Source organism: Ascaphus truei, chromosome 8 (assembly GCF_040206685.1).
Source record: "Ascaphus truei isolate aAscTru1 chromosome 8, aAscTru1.hap1, whole genome shotgun sequence".
NCBI classification, from domain to species: Eukaryota; Metazoa; Chordata; class Amphibia; order Anura; family Ascaphidae; genus Ascaphus; species Ascaphus truei.
Window position 1 is genome coordinate 2,894,598 of NC_134490.1, and position 20,473 is coordinate 2,915,070.

Below are 20,473 nucleotides of genomic sequence, written 5' to 3' on the forward strand. Positions count from 1 at the left end.
CCGCCTGCGCTCGCCACGCCCCCTTGCTCGGCCGCGCTGGCGTTCATTGGCCGTTGCCTTGGCGAAGCCTGGTGAGTGCCAGGCGGCGCAGCCAGTGGCGGTGCCGCGGGGCGGGGCCGCGGGGTAGGTGAGGTGTAAGCACTGTCGGAGCCGCGGACCCGAGCGCAGCGCAACAAAATGGCGGCGGCTTAGCGACGAGCGGCGGGTCCGGACCGGGCGGCCAGAGGTGAGAAAGGTGGGAGTGACAGACGAGGGGTGTGCTGGGAGGAGGTGACGTCATGTGACGCGGAACGTCATACCCCCGAGTGACGTAATCTGTGAGCCTTTGTGACGTCATACGTGACGTAACAATATTTACCTGTGTGTCACTGTGTGTGTCACGTTACTGTCACTGTGTGTCACTGTGTGTGTGTCACGTTACTGTCACTGTGTGTGTGTCACGTTACTGTCACTGTGTGTGTGTCACGTTACTGTCACTGTGTGTGTGTCACTGTGTGTGTGTGTGTGTGTGTGTCACGTCACTGTGTGTGTGTGTGTGTGTCACTGTGTGTGTGTGCGCACGTCCGTCCTATGCTGTCAGTGTGTGTGTCCTTTACTGCCACTGTGTGTCCTATACTGTCACTGTGTGTGTAGGTGTGTGCGTGCACCTGTCCTATACAGTCACGGTGTGTCCCAATACTGTCACTGTGTGTGTACGTGCTGTATACTGTCACTGTGTATTCTATACTGTCACTCTATGTGCGTGTGCCTGTCCTATACTGTCAGTGTGTGTGTACCTGTTTTATACTGCCCTATACTGTCTGTGTGTGCCTGTCCTCTACTGTCACGGTGTGTTTGTGTCCTAAACTGTCACTGTGTGTCCCTTACTGGCAGTGTGTGCGTGCGCGCCTGTCCTATACTGTCAGTGTGTGTGTATGCGTGTACAGACATATAGAGTGTGCTGTCATTTGTTACTCTAGACAGTTGTGTCACTGTGTGTCCTATACTGTGTGTGCGAGCGTGCGCCTGTCGTATACTGTGTGTGCTTGCGTGCGGCCGCCTGTCCTATACGGTCACGGTGTGTGTGTGTGGGCTACCTGTCCTATACTGGCACTGTGCGTGTGTGCGGCTGCCTGTCCTATACTGTCACTGTGTGTATGTGTACGTGTGCGCCTGTCCTATACTGGCACTGTGTGTGTACGTGTGCGTGTGTCCTATACTGGCACTGTGCGTGTGTCCTATATTGTCACTGTGTGTGTGTCCTATACTGTTACTGTGTGCGCGCCTGTCCTATACTGTCACTGTGTGTGTGTGTACACCTGTCCTATTTTGTCACTGTGTATGCGCCTGTGTTATACAGTCACTGTGTGTCCTATACTGTCACTGTGTTTGTGCGTACACCTGTCCTATATTGTCACTGTGTCCTATACTGTCACCGTCTTGTGTGTATACCTGTCGTATACTGTTACTGTATATCCTATACTGTCACTGTGTGTGTGTGTGTGTGTGTGTGTGTGTGTATGCGTGCCCGCCTGTCCTATATTGTCACTGTGTGGGTTTGTACACACACAGACATACAGTGTGCTGTCATTTGTTACACTATACAGTCGTGTCACTATGTGTCCTATACTGTGTGTGTGTGAGCATCCGCCTGTCCTATACTGTCACGGTGTGTGCGTGCCTGTCATGTTATGTGTTTGCACGTGCGGCCGCCTGTCCTATAAGGTCACTGTGTGTGTGGGCATGCGCCTATCCTATCCTGTCACTCACTGTGTGTGTGTGTATGTGCCTATCCTATACTGTGTGTGTGTGCGTGCGCGTCTATACTGTCACTGTGTGTGTGCCCTATACTGTCGCTGTGTGCGCGCGCCTGTCCTATACTGTCGCTGTGTGTGTACGCCTGTCCTATGTTGTCACTGTGTGTGTCCTATACTTTCACTGTGTTTGTATGCGTCTGTCTTATACAATCACTGTGTGTCCTATACTGTGTGTGTGTGTGTGTGTGTGTGTGTGTGTGTGTGTGTGTGTGTGTGTGCGCGCGCGCACCTACGCTATACTGTCACTGTGTGTCTGCACTATACTGTTAGTGTGTCCTATACGGTCACTGTGTGTGTGTCTGTCCTATACTGTGTGCATGTCTGCCCTATTCCTAAAGCTTAAGGAGTTACTGGTATATTTTATTTGTTGTTTTTGGGCATTCCATGGCAATCACTGGCAGCCATTTTATTATATCCCGGTGACAAATTGCACAAAGATATTAACCTGAGAGTGGGTTAGATTTTTAGCTGGCCTAAGTCTTATCTTTTCTGTTTCTGCTTATCAAGTTCCCTTTGCTTTCAGATTGTATACCTCTCTCTTGTATCATTGTCTGACCACCAGGCTGTAGTGTGTTAACGCTGCGCTTATAGTGCCCGGCGACGTTGCGCAAAACAAATACATTGGATCCGTCAAATGCGCTTATTATAGTAAGCGCGACGGAGATGCAACATTTTTTGAAGCCATTGCAATTTGATTTTGGGAGAGACCGTTCGCCACATGTGACTGTCTCTACACCAATCACAGAGCGCCTACTGCACTCTGCCCGCCCCCTTCGTGACATCACTGGCCTTGTCGCCAGCAACGTTGCTCCAAACCCAAGTGTAACTTTCGCCAGTGGTGACGGCAACGGGTGACGTCATCGGTTGCGTCACCGTCGCTATAAACGCGGCCTAAATGTTAAATATTGGGATCCAATCCTACCTGCCCGCAAAGAACTTACAATGATAAGAAGGAAGGCCTGGTACGGGAACACGGATTTAAAACGTCACATGAACGGAAGAGCGCCCTGTGCAGCAGTCACTATAAATCGTATGGTCTGATTAAACCTATTTATTGTTCTCATGCATCCTGTTCCCCAAATAACTAGAACCCCTTTTCCACCAATTTCTAAAGCTTAAGGAGTTACTGGTATATTTTATTTGTTGTTTTTGGGCATTCCATGGCAATCACTGGCAGCCATTTTATTATATCCCGGTGACAAATTGCACAAAGATATTAACCCGAGAGTGGGTTAGATTTTTAGCTGGCCTAAGTCTTATCCTTTCTGCGTCTGCTTATCAAGTTCCCTTTGCTTTCAGATTGTATACCTCACTCTGCAGGCGGATATGACATCAGAGGGTTACCTCGCCAGAAAGACATGCGTGGGTTCTCAACTCCAGTTTTCAAGACCCCCCCTTCCCCCCCACAACAGGTCAGGCTTTCGGGGTATCCCTGCTTCAGCACAGGTGGCTCAATCTTTGAGCCTCTGATTGTGCCACCTGTGCTGAAGAAGGGATATCCTTAAACCCAACCTGTTGGGGGGGGGGGGGGGGAGGGCTTGAGTTAAGATCCCGTGAGCTACGGTGACTTTAAATACCTTGCTGATGATTCTGGCAGCAGAGAGGTTAAAAAGGTATATTTCCATATTGCTAGGTGTGAGAACACTGACGCCTGCCTCCTACCTGTCATGCCAGCGTTGTGTGTCTGCTACAATTAAAGGGGTCTGACAATTAGTGGTAAATGTCACCCCCTGCTGCCATTTTCTGTACAATTTACATGTATAAAATGCTTGTCAATCAGGCACTCCAAGAGTTCCGCTACCATTTGTGTAATATACACACGGGTGCTATATATTACTGTACTAATTCCCCTCCACTTAACCCCCTCACAGTAACAGCCGGCAGGGTTTGCAGGGAAGTAACTTGCCCGAGGTCACATGGAGCTGATCAAGAATCTCCTACTTCAGAGGCCAGACTAGACAACCTCCATGCGCCACTCGGCAGAGCAGTGCCACGCCTGATATAGTGTTGCTCTGCTGCTCCCATTGTTTCCCTAGGTTACTATGATTGGGCTTCAGTGGACCCGCAGTTGATGTGAGGAGCCCTGCTTACAGAAGCAGCTCTGGCCAGTTATACTGTGTGTGTTTCCCAAGGGGCCGAAGTGGCAGCACAGCTTAACCTACAGGGCAGAAGCGGGTCGTGCTGCTTCAAGAGCCACGAACATCCACTGGGGCCTGCAACTCGTTCTCTTACCACGCAAAGCACACTGGCAGGGCTTGTGGTGTAACCGCTTGCTAATGCCAGGGGGGGGCCTGTACGGGCTCTTCAAATAGTTTTCCAAAAGGGTCAAGTCATAAAACATTTAGGAGTAGGAGGGCCACAAGCTTATTACAAAGTTAGTTTATATGCACTTACAGACTTAAATGAATGTGTGTAATAATATGTTACTGTAACTTACAGGTGAGTGTTAGTGTGACTAAATGCACTTTTGTTGCCTAAGCAACTCCCCGCCTCACAACTTTCTGCCATAACAGTCTCCCCTCCTCCTCCTTAAATCTCTCCGGGCTTCCTATCACATTTCGTATCACCTACAATATTCTCCTCCTTGCCTGTTTTAAAGCTCTTCACTCACCTGCTGCTTCGTACATATCAGCTCTGATTTCTCGCTATGCCCCTGCTCGTCTCCTGCTCTCTACCCCTAAGGCGACGGTCCCAGTGCCTTCTACAGCGTGCGCTGTGCGTACAAGCACCACCCCAATGGGGCTGGGCCCAGTAGGCACCTTCGCGCGGAAGGTGCAGCCGCGCTCTACTGCAAGTTTTTGCGAATGCAAAAAAATTGTGCTTGCGACGGAGGCATGGCCACGCCCCCCCCGGCGGTTCAGCCAATGAGGGTGAACCAGCCGCGTGAGGTCATGGCCACGCCCCCTTCCGTCGCAATCTCCCTCCAAAGATCGCGGTGAAGAGCTGTGCACGCGCTACAGTGTACACTGGGACCGCGGCCTAACTGTCCCCTGTCACCTCTACCGCTCTCTCACCTTAAGCCTTTTCCCCTCACTGCCCCTCACCTGTGGGACTCCCTCACACTCCGTATGCGCCTGGCACCCTCTCTCCCCTTACCTGTGGGACTCCGTATGCGCCAGGCACCCTCTCTCCTTACCTGTGGGACTCCTTCACACTCAGTATGCGCCTGGCACCCTCTCTCCCTTTACCTGTGGGACTCCTTCACACTCAGTATGCGCCTGGCACCCTCTCTCCCTTTACCTGTGGGACTCCTTCACACTCAGTATGCGCCTGGCACCCTCTCTCCCTTTACCTGTGGGACTCCTTCACACTCAGTATGCGCCTGGCACCCTCTCTCCCTTTACCTGTGGGACTCCCTCACACTCAGTTTGCGCCAGGCACCCTCTCTCCCCTTACCTGCGGGATTCTCTCACACTCAGTATGCGCCAGGCACCCTCTCTCCCCTTACCTGTGGGACTCCCTCACACTCCGTATGCGCCAGGCACCCTCTCTCCCCTTACCTGTGGGACTCCCTCACACTCCGTATGCGCCAGGCACCCTCTCTCCCCTTACCTGTGGGACTCCCTCACACTCAGTACGTGCCTGGCACCCTCTCTCCTTACCTGTGGGACTCCCTCACACTCCGTATGCGCCAGGCACCCTCTCTCCCTTTACCTGTGGGACTCCCTCACACACCGTATGCGCCAGACACCCTCTCTCCCACCTTCAAGACGAACCTGAAAACTCACCTCTTAAGTGAAGCATCCAACTCATGGCTACTGTCCCACAGTCACTCCTGCCAAGCACAGCCATCTACTGCACCTATTCCCTCACCTGCTGTCTCTGTAAGTGTCCCAACATAACACTTAGATTGTAAGCTCTCCGGTGCAGGTATTTCCTTTCCTATTGTCTCTTTGTTGCGCTTATTGCATTAGAATTCCCTCTACTGTATTGTGTGTGTGTGTGTGTGTGTGTGTGTGTGTGTGTGTGTGTGTGTGTGTGTGTGTGTATGTATGTATGTCTTTATTTATATAGCGCCATTAATGTACATAGCGCTTCGCAGCGGTGTATTGTCTATAGAAAGGGCTGTGTACACTGTGGATGCTATATAGAGACATACATACAATGAAATTGGCAGGAGCAGAGAATCCAGGGGCCACACGAATGTCCCCCGCGGGGCACTGGCGGAGGAGCCTTATAGTACAACGCACATCATGCCTTCTTTGGTCATTTTCTATTGGAGATTGTATCCACCGCTCCCCAGCAGGATAAACGCGATCTGCACTGGAGAGCAGGGCCCTCCCCTTCCATTCATGTCACCACAGTGATGTCACGGTCACCTGATCGCGCTGTGCTGGAAGGAGTATGGCATTCCGGTGCCACGGCTCCCCCAGCGCTGAGAGGAAGCGTTTTATGACACCCCGTAAAATGAATTGCTTCATAAATTTTGACCTCTGCTTTTATTAGGGGCGAGAGAGCGGCTCCAACCAACACGCGAGAGCCGCATCGCTTTCCAAAAGGGTAACTATAGAGTTCACTGTGTAACCGCTCTGCTGCCAGAGGGGCAGCAACGCGGGGCTTCCCCAAATAAATCCGGGGGGATCCCCGGGCCAGAAAAGGATCTGTTAAGCAGTCTTCTGCCATAGTGGGGCCTGCCGGGCGGTGGAAGCCCACCCTACAGCCCACTGACTTGAACGCGCTGGAAGGGGTCTGCTGGCACATGATGCTGCTTTAGGGCAGGAGACCGTTTAGTAAATATGGCCCTAAATTATTGTTTTTTAGTCCTGCCCAGAAAAACAAAGTACTTGATTTTTAACATTTTCCCTATTCCCACTCGGCACATTATCTCCAAAGTAGGAAGTGTCGGCATGTTTATGTCAGTTTTATTAAGATGTAAAGGTTTATATACTCGGCGCTCCATCATAAAAAGGACACATAAGAACCATTGGACAGCGCACAAAGATTTACTGAGCGGTAACGGCAGCATGCCTAGCAAAATATACTGCTTTTTGGCCAAGGTTTGCCTGTTCTTGCCCGTTTTGCGCCAATGTTTGGGCAGCTGGGTACTTAGATATTTTATCCTACAAAGGACTCCTCCATCTCCATTGCAGGTCAATCCAAGCTAACAGGTGTGGGCTCCCCGTGACTGTAATGGGGGTCAATGCCAGTCTCGGTGCGTTAACCCATAACAGAGCTTGCTGCCCACTTAGTCTGTTTACACCAGCTGCAAACCCTTGCTCGTGATGTGAGCATGGTGCTTTATTGCTCTTGGAACTAGGCATTATATAGGAGTGATCCCAAAATCTGCCATGACTCTGAACTAGTGTTTTAGGGGCACCACTGACGTCCTGCCCCTCTCCCCTCCCCCTTAATTGTTCCTCCCTGTCATTCATTAACGTTTCTTGTCCTTTGATCATCACGCTAAGGCCTGTTTCCTCTTTTCCTTTTAAAGGGTTTTTTTTATGACGAGGATTTACTGTTTTCCAGCTGTTCCTTTTGATGTGACTTACGCCGACGGATTTCTGCCCTGAAGATGGATGCTTGTGAGCTGTTGCCCAACACCACCTAGGATATATAGGGTTACCGAGTGGATATTTACAGTGGTTTGGATGGCTGCAGGGCACGGATGACCTCTACAGGCCGCCCCTTGGTCTTGGATACTGGTTTTTAACCATGGTAAAACTTGCCAACCCTCTGTACACGGAGTGGATTTTGGAAGCCATACAAAAGGTGAAAAGGCAGAAGCAGCGTCCATCGGAAGAACGGATCTGTCACGCGGTCTGCGTCTCCCGCGGGCTCGATAAGCGGCTCGTTTATGAGCAGCTAGAACTTAGTGTCCAGGATGGCTCCATCCTCAAAATCAACAACAAAGGCAATGCCTCTTACAAGGACCCCGAAAACCCCGGGCGTCTCGCAACCATCAAGCTGGGCCCCCTACCGAAAGCACTCAAGGGGCAGCGGGCAGCGAGCGCGGACCTGCGCAACGTGGATTGGAATAAGCTCCTGCGCAGGGCGGTCGAGGGGCTCCAGGAGCACAGCGGGTCCTCACTCAAGAACATCGAGAAATACCTGCGAAACCAGAGCGATCTGGCCGGCATTGTGGCCAACCCGATTTTCCAGCGGAGGTTGCGTTTAGCGGCGAAGAGGGCCGTTAACAGCGGGAGACTGTTAAAGGACGGGCCTCAATATAGCGTTAATTACGGTGGTTTGGATGGCAAAGGCGGAATCAAATATTCCAGTTCAACATCAACTCTCCCTACGGTCGGCCTGCTGTCGCATGAGAAGGACCAGGTGAGTGTGTCCGTATAATCAATGAAAGCAGCATTGGAGGTTGAATTCCAGGGGTGGTCAACGCCAGTCCTCAAGGGCCACCAACAGGTCAGGTTATCCCAGCTTCAGCACAGGTGGGTCAGTCAGATGAGCCTCTAATTGACCCACCTGTGCTGAAGCAAAGGACTGATTGAGCCATCTGTCCTGAAGCAGGGATATCTTTGAAAACTCACCTGTTGGTGGCCATTGTTTCCGACTAGAAGGTCGTTACCGCAGCAAATTACGAGAGTTTGACTCTCTAGATGCTGCAGAGTTGTGGGTCCGTGTATTCAGGCACCTCCACTTGTGCTGCTTTGTGTGCCGCCTCTTCTTGAGATTTGGGAACCTTACAGGGCAGAGTTTAGGAGGTGGTTATATGGAGCAGTTAAGTGATGAATTTACAACAAGGAGACGTATGACACGGTGCGCCTGACATGTTAATTTGTGTAGCGTTAGAATCCCCGCCAGGTGTGAGGGCGCAGAAATCTTCCCTTGAAACTGTACCAGCCGCATGTAGTGCACGCGACTGTCACGTTTCTTACATTTTACACAAACAGAAATATTGCCTTTTTTTTGCCTTGATTCGGGTCAGTCTGTTTGCTAACGTCTCCTGGCTGCAAAACTGGGCAGAACCGCATCACATTTATCAAAGATATTGAAACCAATTGGAGTTTTTCCTTTGATAAATCTGGTGCGGTTTTGCACTGTTTTCGCCCCAGTGTGGCAGCTGCAGACTTTAGTGAATAACCCCCATGGCGCTGAGGGCGGGAGCCATCAAAGCACGACGCAGAGTATGAAACCCGATCATTCACTCGAATGGTAGTTCCTACCAGATTGGGCACACATACTCTGCCCCCATGCTTTGTCCTCATGGCCTCTGCCAGACTGGGCACACATACTCTGCCCCACGCTTGGTCCTCCTGGCCTCTGCCAGATTGGGCACACATACTCTGCCCCACGCTTTGTCCTCCTGGCCTCTGCCAGACTAGGCACACATACTCTGCCCAATGCTTTGTCCTCCTGGCCTTCGCCAGACTGGGCACACATACTCTGCCCCACGCTTCGTCCTCCTGGCCTCTGCCAGACTGGGCACACATACTCTGCCCAATGCTTTGTCCTCCTGACCTTCGCCAGACTGGGCACACATACTCTGCCCCACGCTTTGTCCTCCTGGCCTCTGCCAGATTGGGCACACATACTCTGCCCCACGCTTTGTCCTCCTGGCCTCTGCCAGACTGGGCACACATACTCTGCCCAATGCTTTGTCCTCCTGGCCTTCGCCAGACTGGGCACACATACTCTGCCCCACGCTTTGTCCTCCTGCCCTCTGCCAGACTGGGCACACATACTCTGCCCCACGCTTTGTCCTCCCGGCCTTCGCCAGATTGGGCACACATACTCTGCCCCACGCTTTGTCCTCCTGGCCTTCGCCAGATTGGGCACACATACTCTGCCCCACGCTTTGTCCTCCTGGCCTCTGCCAGATTGGGCACACATACTCTGCCCCACGCTTTGTCCTCCTGGCCTTCGCCAGATTGGGCACACATGCTCTGCCCCACGCTTTGTCCTCCCGGCCTTCGCTAGATTGGGCACACATACTCTGCCCCACGCTTTGTCCTCCTGGCCTCTGCCAGATTGGGCACACATACTCTGCCCCACGCTTTGTCCTCCTGGCCTCTGCCAGACTGGGCACACATACTCTGCCCAATGCTTTGTCCTCCGGGCCTTCGCCAGACTGGGCACACATACTCTGCCCCACGCTTCGTCCTCCTGGCCTCTGCCAGACTGGGCACACATACTCTGCCCAATGCTTTGTCCTCCTGACCTTCGCCAGACTGGGCACACATACTCTGCCCCACGCTTTGTCCTCCTGGCCTCTGCCAGATTGGGCACACATACTCTGCCCCACGCTTTGTCCTCCTGGCCTCTGCCAGACTGGGCACACATACTCTGCCCAATGCTTTGTCCTCCTGGCCTTCGCCAGACTGGGCACACATACTCTGCCCCACGCTTTGTCCTCCTGCCCTCTGCCAGACTGGGCACACATACTCTGCCCCACGCTTTGTCCTCCCGGCCTTCGCCAGATTGGGCACACATACTCTGCCCCACGCTTTGTCCTCCTGGCCTTCGCCAGATTGGGCACACATACTCTGCCCCACGCTTTGTCCTCCTGGCCTCTGCCAGATTGGGCACACATACTCTGCCCCACGCTTTGTCCTCCTGGCCTTCGCCAGATTGGGCACACATACTCTGCCCCACGCTTTGTCCTCCCGGCCTTCGCTAGATTGGGCACACATACTCTGCCCCACGCTTTGTCCTCCTGGCCTCTGCCAGATTGGGCACACATACTCTGCCCTACGCTTTGTTCTCCTGGCCTCTGCCAGACTGGGCACACATACTCTGCCCAATGCTTTGTCCTCCCGGCCTTCGCTAGATTGGGCACACATACTCTGCCCCACGCTTTGTCCTCCTGGCCTCTGCCAGACTGGGCACACATACTCTGCCCAATGCTTTGTCCTCCTGACCTTCGCCAGATTGGGCACACATACTTTGCCCCCACGCTTTGTCCTCCTGGCCTTCGCCAGACTGGGCACACATACTCTGCCCCACGCTTTGTCCTCCTGGCCTTTGCCACACTGGGCACACATACTCTGCCCCACGCTTTGTCCTCCTGGCCTTCGCCAGATTGGGTACACATACTCTGCCCCACGCTTTGTCCTCCTGCCTTCACCAGATTGGGCACACATACTCTGCCCCACGCTTTGTCCTCCTGGCCTTTGCCACACTGGGCACACATACTCTGCCCCACGCTTTGTCCTCCTGGCCTCTGCCAGACTGGGCACACATACTCTGCCCAATGCTTTGTCCTCCTGGCCTTCGCCAGATTGGGCACACATACTCTGCCCCACGCTTTGTCCTCCTGCCCTCTGCCAGACTGGGCACACATACTCTGCCCCACGCTTTGTCCTCCCGGCCTTCGCCAGATTGGGCACACATACTCTGCCCCACGCTTTGTCCTCCTGGCCTTCGCCAGATTGGGCACACATACTCTGCCCCACGCTTTGTCCTCCTGGCCTCTGCCAGATTGGGCACACATACTCTGCCCCACGCTTTGTCCTCCTGGCCTTCGCCAGATTGGGCACACATACTCTGCCCCACGCTTTGTCCTCCCGGCCTTCGCTAGATTGGGCACACATACTCTGCCCCACGCTTTGTCCTCCTGGCCTCTGCCAGATTGGGCACACATACTCTGCCCTACGCTTTGTTCTCCTGGCCTCTGCCAGACTGGGCACACATACTCTGCCCAATGCTTTGTCCTCCCGGTCTTCGCTAGCTTGGGCACACATACTCTGCCCCACGCTTTGTCCTCCTGGCCTCTGCCAGACTGGGCACACATACTCTGCCCAATGCTTTGTCCTCCTGACCTTCGCCAGATTGGGCACACATACTTTGCCCCCACGCTTTGTCCTCCTGGCCTTCGCCAGACTGGGCACACATACTCTGCCCCACGCTTTGTCCTCCTGGCCTTTGCCACACTGGGCACACATACTCTGCCCCACGCTTTGTCCTCCTGGCCTTCGCCAGATTGGGTACACATACTCTGCCCCACGCTTTGTCCTCCTGCCTTCACCAGATTGGGCACACATACTCTGCCCCACGCTTTGTCCTCCTGGCCTTTGCCACACTGGGCACACATACTCTGCCCCACGCTTTGTCCTCCTGGCCTTCGCTAGATTGGGCACACATACTCTGCCCTACGCTTTGTCCTCCTGGCCTTCGCCAGATTGGGCACACATACTCTGCCCCATGCTTTGTCCTCCTGGCCTTCGCCAGATTGGGCACACATACTCTGCCCCATGCTTTGTCCTCCTGGCCTTCGCCAGATTGGGCACACATACTCTGCCCCACGCTTTGACTCGTGACCCTCGGGCTGTGTGGGTTATATTTCTGTTGAAGAGCATAGTAATGTCCGGACTGCAGGTGTAATGTCCGGACTGCAGGTATAATGTCCGGACTGCAGGTGTAATGTCCGGACTGCAGGTGTAATGTCCGGACTGCAGGTGTAATGTCCGGACTGCAGGTGTAATGTCCGGACTGCAGGTGTAATGTCCGGACTGCAGGTGTAATGTCCGGACTGCAGGTGTAATGTCCGGACTGCAGGTGTAATGTCCGGACTGCAGGTGTAATGTCCGGACTGCAGGTGTAATGTCCGGACTGCAGGTGTAATGTCCGGACTGCAGGTGTAATGTCCGGACTGCAGGTGTAATGTCCGGACTGCAGGTGTAATGTCCGGACTGCAGGTGTAATGTCCGGACTGCAGGTGTAATGTCCGGACTGCAGGTGTAATGTCCGGACTGCAGGTGTAATGTCCGGACTGCAGGTGTAATGTCCGGACTGCAGGTGTAATGTCCGGACTGCAGGTGTAATGTCCGGACTGCAGGTGTAATGTCCGGACTGCAGGTGTAATGTCCGGACTGCAGGTGTAATGTCCGGACTGCAGGTGTAATGTCCGGACTGCAGGTGTAATGTCCGGACTGCAGGTATACCAGTGAGCGCAGGAAAAGAACCGAATCTCCGACGGGGAGCCTGGCGCGCGGCTGTCTGCTGCCGTTTCACATCAGGGACACGTAGTTAACATAGAAAAGGTTGTTCTTACTTGCATGTAGCTCTCCCCCTGCTACGCTGCTTTTTATTACGGTCGTGTCAGGTTGAGCAGGATGTGATCATCTGTCAGAGAAATACAAGGAGGCAGCCATTTTTAATGTGGTTTCCTGACAATCGTCTTAATAGTGACACACACACATTCAGGCAGATATCTGATTGTAACCCTAAGGCTGCACTTATAGTGACAGCGACGTTGCATCAAAACAAATGCAATTCCGCCGTCGCACGCGCTTATAGTAAGCGCGACGCGACAGCTTGGTCGCGATCGCTGGAAATCATCTGAATTTGATTTTTCCAGCGACCGCAGCCTGACGTCGCCGGCACAATAAGCGTAACCTAATCCTGCCACAGAGGCAAACAATACTGTGTAGCATGCTTCTTCAGCCACATAACACCCTCCCACTTAGATTGTAAGCTCTTCGGGGCAGGGACTCCTCCGAATGTTTATCACTGCTGAGAAGCGCTACACATATAATCTTGCACATACGGGGTTTAAGAGAAACTTGTGTGATGGAAACAATCTGGATATCCCTGCTTCAGCATGGGGGGGCTCAGTCTTTGATTGCACCACCTGTGCTGAAGCAGGGATATCCAGAAACCCTGACCTGTTGGTGGCCCTTGAGGATTGTATATAAGGGATGGGCAGTCTGGGGATTAGAGGCCTGAATTGGTCAGTCCGATGATTTGGGTGAAACCTGTGGTTATTTTTTCCTGGTGATGGTCATTCATTTTTCTGGACCCGCTTTATAATGTTGGGAAAGTTTTATTTCTGAACCTCAGGGATGTGTTCTCCAGTGCGACCCCATAATGTGTTACTGCTAATAAATGCAATGGGGGAAGTCTCGCGTATCTCAGAAGCGCGGTTTCCTGTGACCAGCGACGGTGGCGTGAGGGTTTCTTGGGCGTATAAAGGCTGTGGCAATAGGAGGTGTTAATGGCGCTGACGTCTTGTTTCTCATGTGAAATATTTTAGGAATATCTTAAAAACGGCAGCTTTGATTGTTGGGTACGTTGCAGGTCCGAGGGGCAGGTCCGAGGGGGCAGGTCCGAGGGGGCAGTTCCGCTTACTCGCTGCAATCTTTACATCTATCTGATGAAAGAATATAAACCTTACAAGTAAGAAACCACTCAGCTGAGTGGCTGTGTAGTTGCATGATCTCCCCGGCAAACGCTTCCAAACACCGACAGAGCGCCCCCCCGGTTAGTACGTCAGTGCGGTCCGGTGATGCGTCTGTCGGGGTTTCACGGAACAGAGAAAGCCGCGTTTACCGGAATCGGCGACTGCACAGAAGTTCAGGTGTATTTTACATTCTTTTTATTCGATTAAAAAAAATATATAGCGAGTACGTTGAACTGCCCCTTTAATGCACCAAACAGGACCTCCTTGTAATCATTCCACAAGCTTTTAAAACCTCTCAAGTCTCCTTTTTGCAGGTGCCCAGTAACTCTATAAATCTGATCAGTGCATATGTGAAATTACTGCTGCATTCTTTCTGCTATTGGGTATATACCTCCCTAACCAGCCGATAACACAAGCTGTATGTAATGTATATGCTGCTCTGGTATATACCTCCCTAACCAGCTGAGAACACAAGCTGTATGTAATGTATATGCTGCTCTGGTATATACCTCCCTAACCAGCCGATAACACAAGCCGTATGTAATGTATATGCTGCTCTGGTATATACCTCCCTAACCAGCCGATAACACAAGCCGTATGTAATGTATATGCTGCTCTGGTATATACCTCCCTAACCAGCCGATAACACAAGCTGTATGTAATGTATATGCTGCTCTGGTATATACCTCCCTAACCAGCCGATAACACAAGCCGTATGTAATGTATATGCTGCTCTGGTATATACCTCCCTAACCAGCCGATAACACAAGCCGTATGTAATGTATATGCTGCTCTGGTATATACCTCCCTAACCAGCTGAGAACACAAGCTGTATGTAATGTATATGCTGCTCTGGTATATACCTCCCTAACCAGCCGATAACACAAGCTGTATGTAATGTATATGCTGCTCTGGTATATACCTCCCTAACCAGCCGATAACACAAGCTGTATGTAATGTATATGCTGCTCTCGTATATACCTCCCTAACCAGCCGAGAACACAAGCCGTATGTAATGTATATGCTGCTCTGTTATATACCTCCCTAACCAGCCGATAACACAAGCCGCATGTAATGTATATACCTCCCTAACCAGCCGATAACACAAGCTGTATGTAATGTATATGCTGCTCTGGTATATACCTCCCTAACCAGCCGATAACACAAGCTGTATGTAATGTATATGCTGCTCTGGTATATACCTCCCTAACCAGCCGATAACACAAGCTGTATGTAATGTATATGCTGCTCTGGTATATACCTCCCTAACCAGCCGATAACACAAGCCGCATGTAATGTATATGCTGCTCTGGTATATACCTCCCTAACCAGCCGATAACACAAGCCGTATGTAATGTATATGCTGCTCTGGTATATACCTCCCATACCAGCCGATAACACAAGCCATATGTAATGTATATACCTCCCTAACCAGCCGATAACACAAGCCGCATGTAATGTATATGCTGCTCTGGTATATACCTCCCATACCAGCCGATAACACAAGCCATATGTAATGTATATACCTCCCTAACCAGCCGATAACACAAGCCATATGTAATGTATATACCTCCCTAACCAGCCGATAACACAAGCCGTATGTAATGTATATGCTGCTCTGGTATATACCTCCCTAACCAGCCGATAACACAAGCCGTATGTAATGTATATGCTGCTCTGGTATATACCTCCCTAACCAGCCGATAACACAAGCCGTATGTAATGTATATGCTGCTCTGGTATATACCTCCCTAACCAGCCGATAACACAAGCCGTATGTAATGTATATGCTGCTCTGGTATATACCTCCCTAACCAGCCGATAACACAAGCCGTATGTAATGTATATGCTGCTCTGGTATATACCTCCCTAACCAGCCGATAACACAAGCCATATGTAATGTATATACCTCCCTAACCAGCCGATAACACAAGCCGTATGTAATGTATATGCTGCTCTGGTATATACCTCCCTAACCAGCCGATAACACAAGCCGTATGTAATGTATATGGTGCTCTGGTATATACCTCCCTAACCAGCCGATAACACAAGCCGTATGTAATGTATATGCTTTTGTGCTGTTTGACATTCAGCTTTGAAGCCTAAAAATGATTACACTTCCATCAGCCCATGCGTTCCCTCCATAATGCATGCAGAGCTAAGCTCATATTCTCATGCCTGGAGTTCCACAAGAACAAAAATAAAATGTTCTCCAAAAATATAATAACAAATCTAAGAATATCGAAGACAGTGATTGTTTTCTCTTTGTCGCCTGCTTTAACCCATCCCTGTTTTTCAGGGGCTGGTATCTCGTCGGAAATAGGGTTCAGGAGTGTGGCACCAGCAGTGTAAAAACGTACTAATACAGAGTAAAATCTGACTCGCGCAGTGTTTTTAACGCTGCTTTAAATTATACAGCAAGGATTCAAATGTGGCAGTCAAAGTGTTACAGGGCTGAGCGCTTTCACTTCCTCGGGACAGACTGCAGCACAATTGCTGGGAGGTGCACGTGCTTCGGTAGCAGGTGGATTTTAGGCGGCCTCCGGGTTTGCGCTGTGTGCTTGTTGTAAGCTGTCATTACACAATCATGGCGAACGCTTGACTCTATGAGAGATGTTTGTGTTTGCCGTTTCTCCCCCCCTCCCCCCCCCCGGACGGGACGTGTGTACGTTTGCTGTTGTAATTCCTCTTCCAGGTAACGCATTTTGAAGCTGCAGTAAAGTAAATTATTTATTTTACAATATTTTTTTTGACCATTTTTGAAGTTTTTATAGTGAGTTACAAACTATTATTCGCCTATGGGGGATAAACTATTATTCGTCCAATAGCCTCCTTCCAAACCGCAAATATTACAAAATATACATAGATTAGGGACATCGTATTGTTTCGTTTTATTTATAAAGTGCCGACCTGTTCCGCAGCGCAGTACAATGGGGCGACAGAATGACAAACTAAACAAATAAACGCAAACAGATACGAGGGGCACAGAGGACCCTGTACGTGAGAGAGCTTACAATCAAGAGGACTTGTATGATGCAGGGGTTGGCAAGTCCAGTCGTCAAGGGCCGCCAACAGGCCAGGGTTTTAGGATATCCCTGCTTCAGCACAAGGGGCTCAGTCTTCGACTGAGCCTCTGATTGTGTCACCTGTGCTGAAGCAGGGATATCCTGAGCCCTGACCGGTTGGTGGCCCTTGACGACTGGAGTTGCCCACCCCTGGGTTAGAGACAGTTATCTGATTGAGGAAAGATGGCTGCAGCAGTTCTAAAGTTACATAGAGCAGAGTCCTGTTGTGAGACACAAAATGGTAAAATGATCGGCCTCTTCGCTAAATCTATTTCTATATGTTAAACCAACTTGTCACATGCTTGCCTGTGAGACGCTCCAGCAATCTTCTATTCGTGTCTGCTGTTTTATAGAAAAATGTATGTAAAATATGTTTATAGGTTCTGTTAATCCCTTCGCTGCCAGAGCTGCATGCAACGGTCTTATATTTCAGTCCTGATCATTGCAATGTTGGAAGCGGTGCAGCAGGTAAAGCCCCTAACACGCAACACACACAATACCCCGCTACAGCCCCTAACTAGCAAAACACACAATACCCCGCTACAGCCCCTAACTAGCAAAACACACAATACCCCGCTACAGCCCCTAACTAGCAAAACACACAATACCCCGCTACAGCCCCTAACTAGCAAAACACACAATACCCCGCTACAGCCCCTAACTAGCAAAACACACAATACCCCGCTACAGCCCCTAACTAGCAAAACACACAATACCCCGCTACAGCCCCTAACTAGCAAAACACACAATACCCCGCTACAGCCCCTAACTAGCAAAACACACAATACCCCGCTACAGCCCCTAACTAGCAAAACACACAATACCCCGCTACAGCCCCTAACTAGCAAAACACACAATACCCCGCTACAGCCCCTAACTAGCAAAACACACAATACCCCGCTACAGCCCCTAACTAGTCTGTAATGGGAACTGTTTGTAACTATTGCAGTCCGACTGTCAGGCCAACATTTTTGCATTTCCTGCAGGTTCTGATATTTTTCAATGGACTTTCATTTAATAAATTAGGATTGCATATCTTTCCATACCTCATAGGTCTCTTCTTCAAATGTACAGAGCTTCCCAAACCTCACAGGTCTCTTCTTCACATGTACAGAGCTTTCCAAACCCCACAGGTCTCTTCTTCACCTGCACAGAGCTTTTCGGTAGAAGGAACACATTACAGATACTAGACCTGTGAGGTTGGAAAGCTCTGTACATGTGAAGAAGAGACCTGTGAGATCTGGAAAGCTCTGTACATGTGAAGAAGAGACCTGTGAGGTTTGGAAAGCTCTGTACACTATATTGTAATCTATGAAGATCTCCTGTTGGTGCATTACGAGATCTCACAAGCTACAACAAATATATATATATATAGTTATTTAGGACCAGAAAAGGCTTCTAGAAATGTAGAATTGCAGAGCTGCAAAGCATCAGCTAGTCACTATGAAAACGCCATCAAATCCGCTGCAGAAGGAGATACATGGCAGATAACTTTACCTCTATTTGAACTCCAATATATGTTGCCGAATGTTACTGAGGGTTTAAATCAAAGTGTTGCAGGTTTTTTCCCGTCTGTGTGTGTAAGTACAGACTGCCACATTGGCTGTTTAGATGCTGTAGGGTTGATCTCCTCAGTCACATCAATATCTGTTTAATCTCCCTGAAACGGCAGACGTTTATCCTATTAAATGGTGATTTGTTGTCCCAGGAGCTCCGCAGCGAAAGATTTTAACCCTGACCATTCCAAGGGGATCATTCCCAGCAGGGGTTAAATGTGCCGTTCATTCCATAAAAAAGTTTTTATTTAGCGGAAAACGAAATCCTGCCCGATACATTCAGTGCTGTAACCTCATGTAAAGATGCTCATAGTGTATATTATGTGATGCACATTTAATTGGTTTAAGTAGCAAACTGTTGTTTTGTCATAAATGGCCACCATTATTTACACTCCCGAGCACCACACGAGCAGGTTCCACGTATACAGCATAGGCTAAGGGTGGCCACCAACAGGACAGGTTTCCAGGATATCATTGCTTCAGCACAGATGACTGAGTCTTTGATTGAGCCACCTGTCCTGATGCAGGGACTGTTTCAGCCACCTGTCCTGAAGCAGGGATGTCCTGAACCCCTAACCTGGTGGTGGCCCTTGGACTGGAGTTCGGCATCCCTGCCTTAACCCCTTTTGCTGCCCAATAGGCCCGTGATACATTGCAGAGCAATGCATTGGCCACCCCTCCTGGCAGCAGACAGGTTAACCCACCCCCTATCTTCATGTGTAATTCTCAGGCCTCCTCTGGTACGGCACAAAGGGGGTTTCATGCCTTGTGTTTGCAGAAGGCAGGATCTCTTGTAAACACTGAATTGAAGAGGGAGCAGCTGCAGTCGCTGTGCGGCAGAGAGGGATGAATGACAAAGGTTTCCCCATAATTCAGCTCAGGCATCCAGTTGCTCCCCCTGCCATCTGCAAGGCGGCCCAGCCAGCCTCCTGTATAACAACTGGCAGCCCGCGGACATGTGTTCATCGGCTGAACATCAGGGACATGTATCTCTTAGCAACAGCCAGGAGGATGAGGAGAAGGCAGAGAGCGGGCAGCGAGATTTCGTGTCCGGGCGCCCTCCTGATAACGCAAGCTCTGTCCCTATAGAAACGCTCCGAATTCAATGCATCAAGAAGTGGCTGATCGGTCTAATGGGTTCAATTAAATAACTAATTTGGAGCCTTTGTTAAAAAAAAATAATATATATATTTTTTTTTCTTCTGATCTTTGTTCTTTTTCATGATAAGGCTTTTAGTAAAAACGCAATTTTGTTTTTTGTTGTGGTGTTTTTTTTTTGTTTTGTTTTTTTAAGCAAAACTCTGACATTTGCATCCTGTGTTACTCATGTCTCGCCCCACGTACTGTACACAGGTTACATGTGGTAATAGGACATATCAAATTATATTCATATACAGTATGGTCCAAACCCAGGCGCATCTCTAGAGTAGGAGTGGGCAATTTCAGTCCTTAAGGGCCACCAACAGGTCAGGTTTTCAGGACATCCCTGCTTCAGCACAGGTGGCTCAATCAACCTTTGACTGAGCCACCTGTGCTGAAGCAGGGATGTCCTGAAAACTTGACCTGTTGGTGGCCCTTGAGCACTGGAGTTGGCCCCCCCTGATGTTGAAAGACCCCATGTCTCTGCTTGCATGAACTTGTCTGCCAGAGACATTTGCATGGAGTATAAGAAACGCGTTGGGTTCCTCACGCTGGGAGCAGACGTGACGAGTAAGTGAGGGGGCGCGTGGTGTTTATAGAGTGATCTATCCATGTCAGACACTTCCGTGTGAGCGTGTAAAACACCTGCTTACCTGCAACATCCGCTCACAACGTTCACCTAACCTTTTAATCCTCAGTGAAGTTTCACCTGTCTTCTTTAACACTGTAGCGCTTCAGCGTAATCTGCTGGCAATTTTGTATAATTTCAGGGTTAAAAAAACCTTGGCTGCCAGTTTGTCTTTAGGATAGAAGTGTTGCTGTCTGATTTTAACCCATTCACTG

At 50.3% G+C, this 20,473-nt stretch overlaps 1 protein-coding gene across 1 annotated transcript in view; it reads left to right on the forward strand.

Annotated features, from left to right (window-relative positions):
- KAT6B (lysine acetyltransferase 6B) overlaps positions 1-20,473 on the forward strand; it is a 141,352-nt gene continuing 120,879 nt past the window's right edge. Inside the window, 2 exon segments of the mRNA XM_075610323.1 lie at positions 1-226; positions 7,228-8,066. Of these exon segments, the coding sequence (XP_075466438.1) occupies positions 7,449-8,066 (618 nt within the window). The 5' untranslated portion in view covers positions 1-226; positions 7,228-7,448.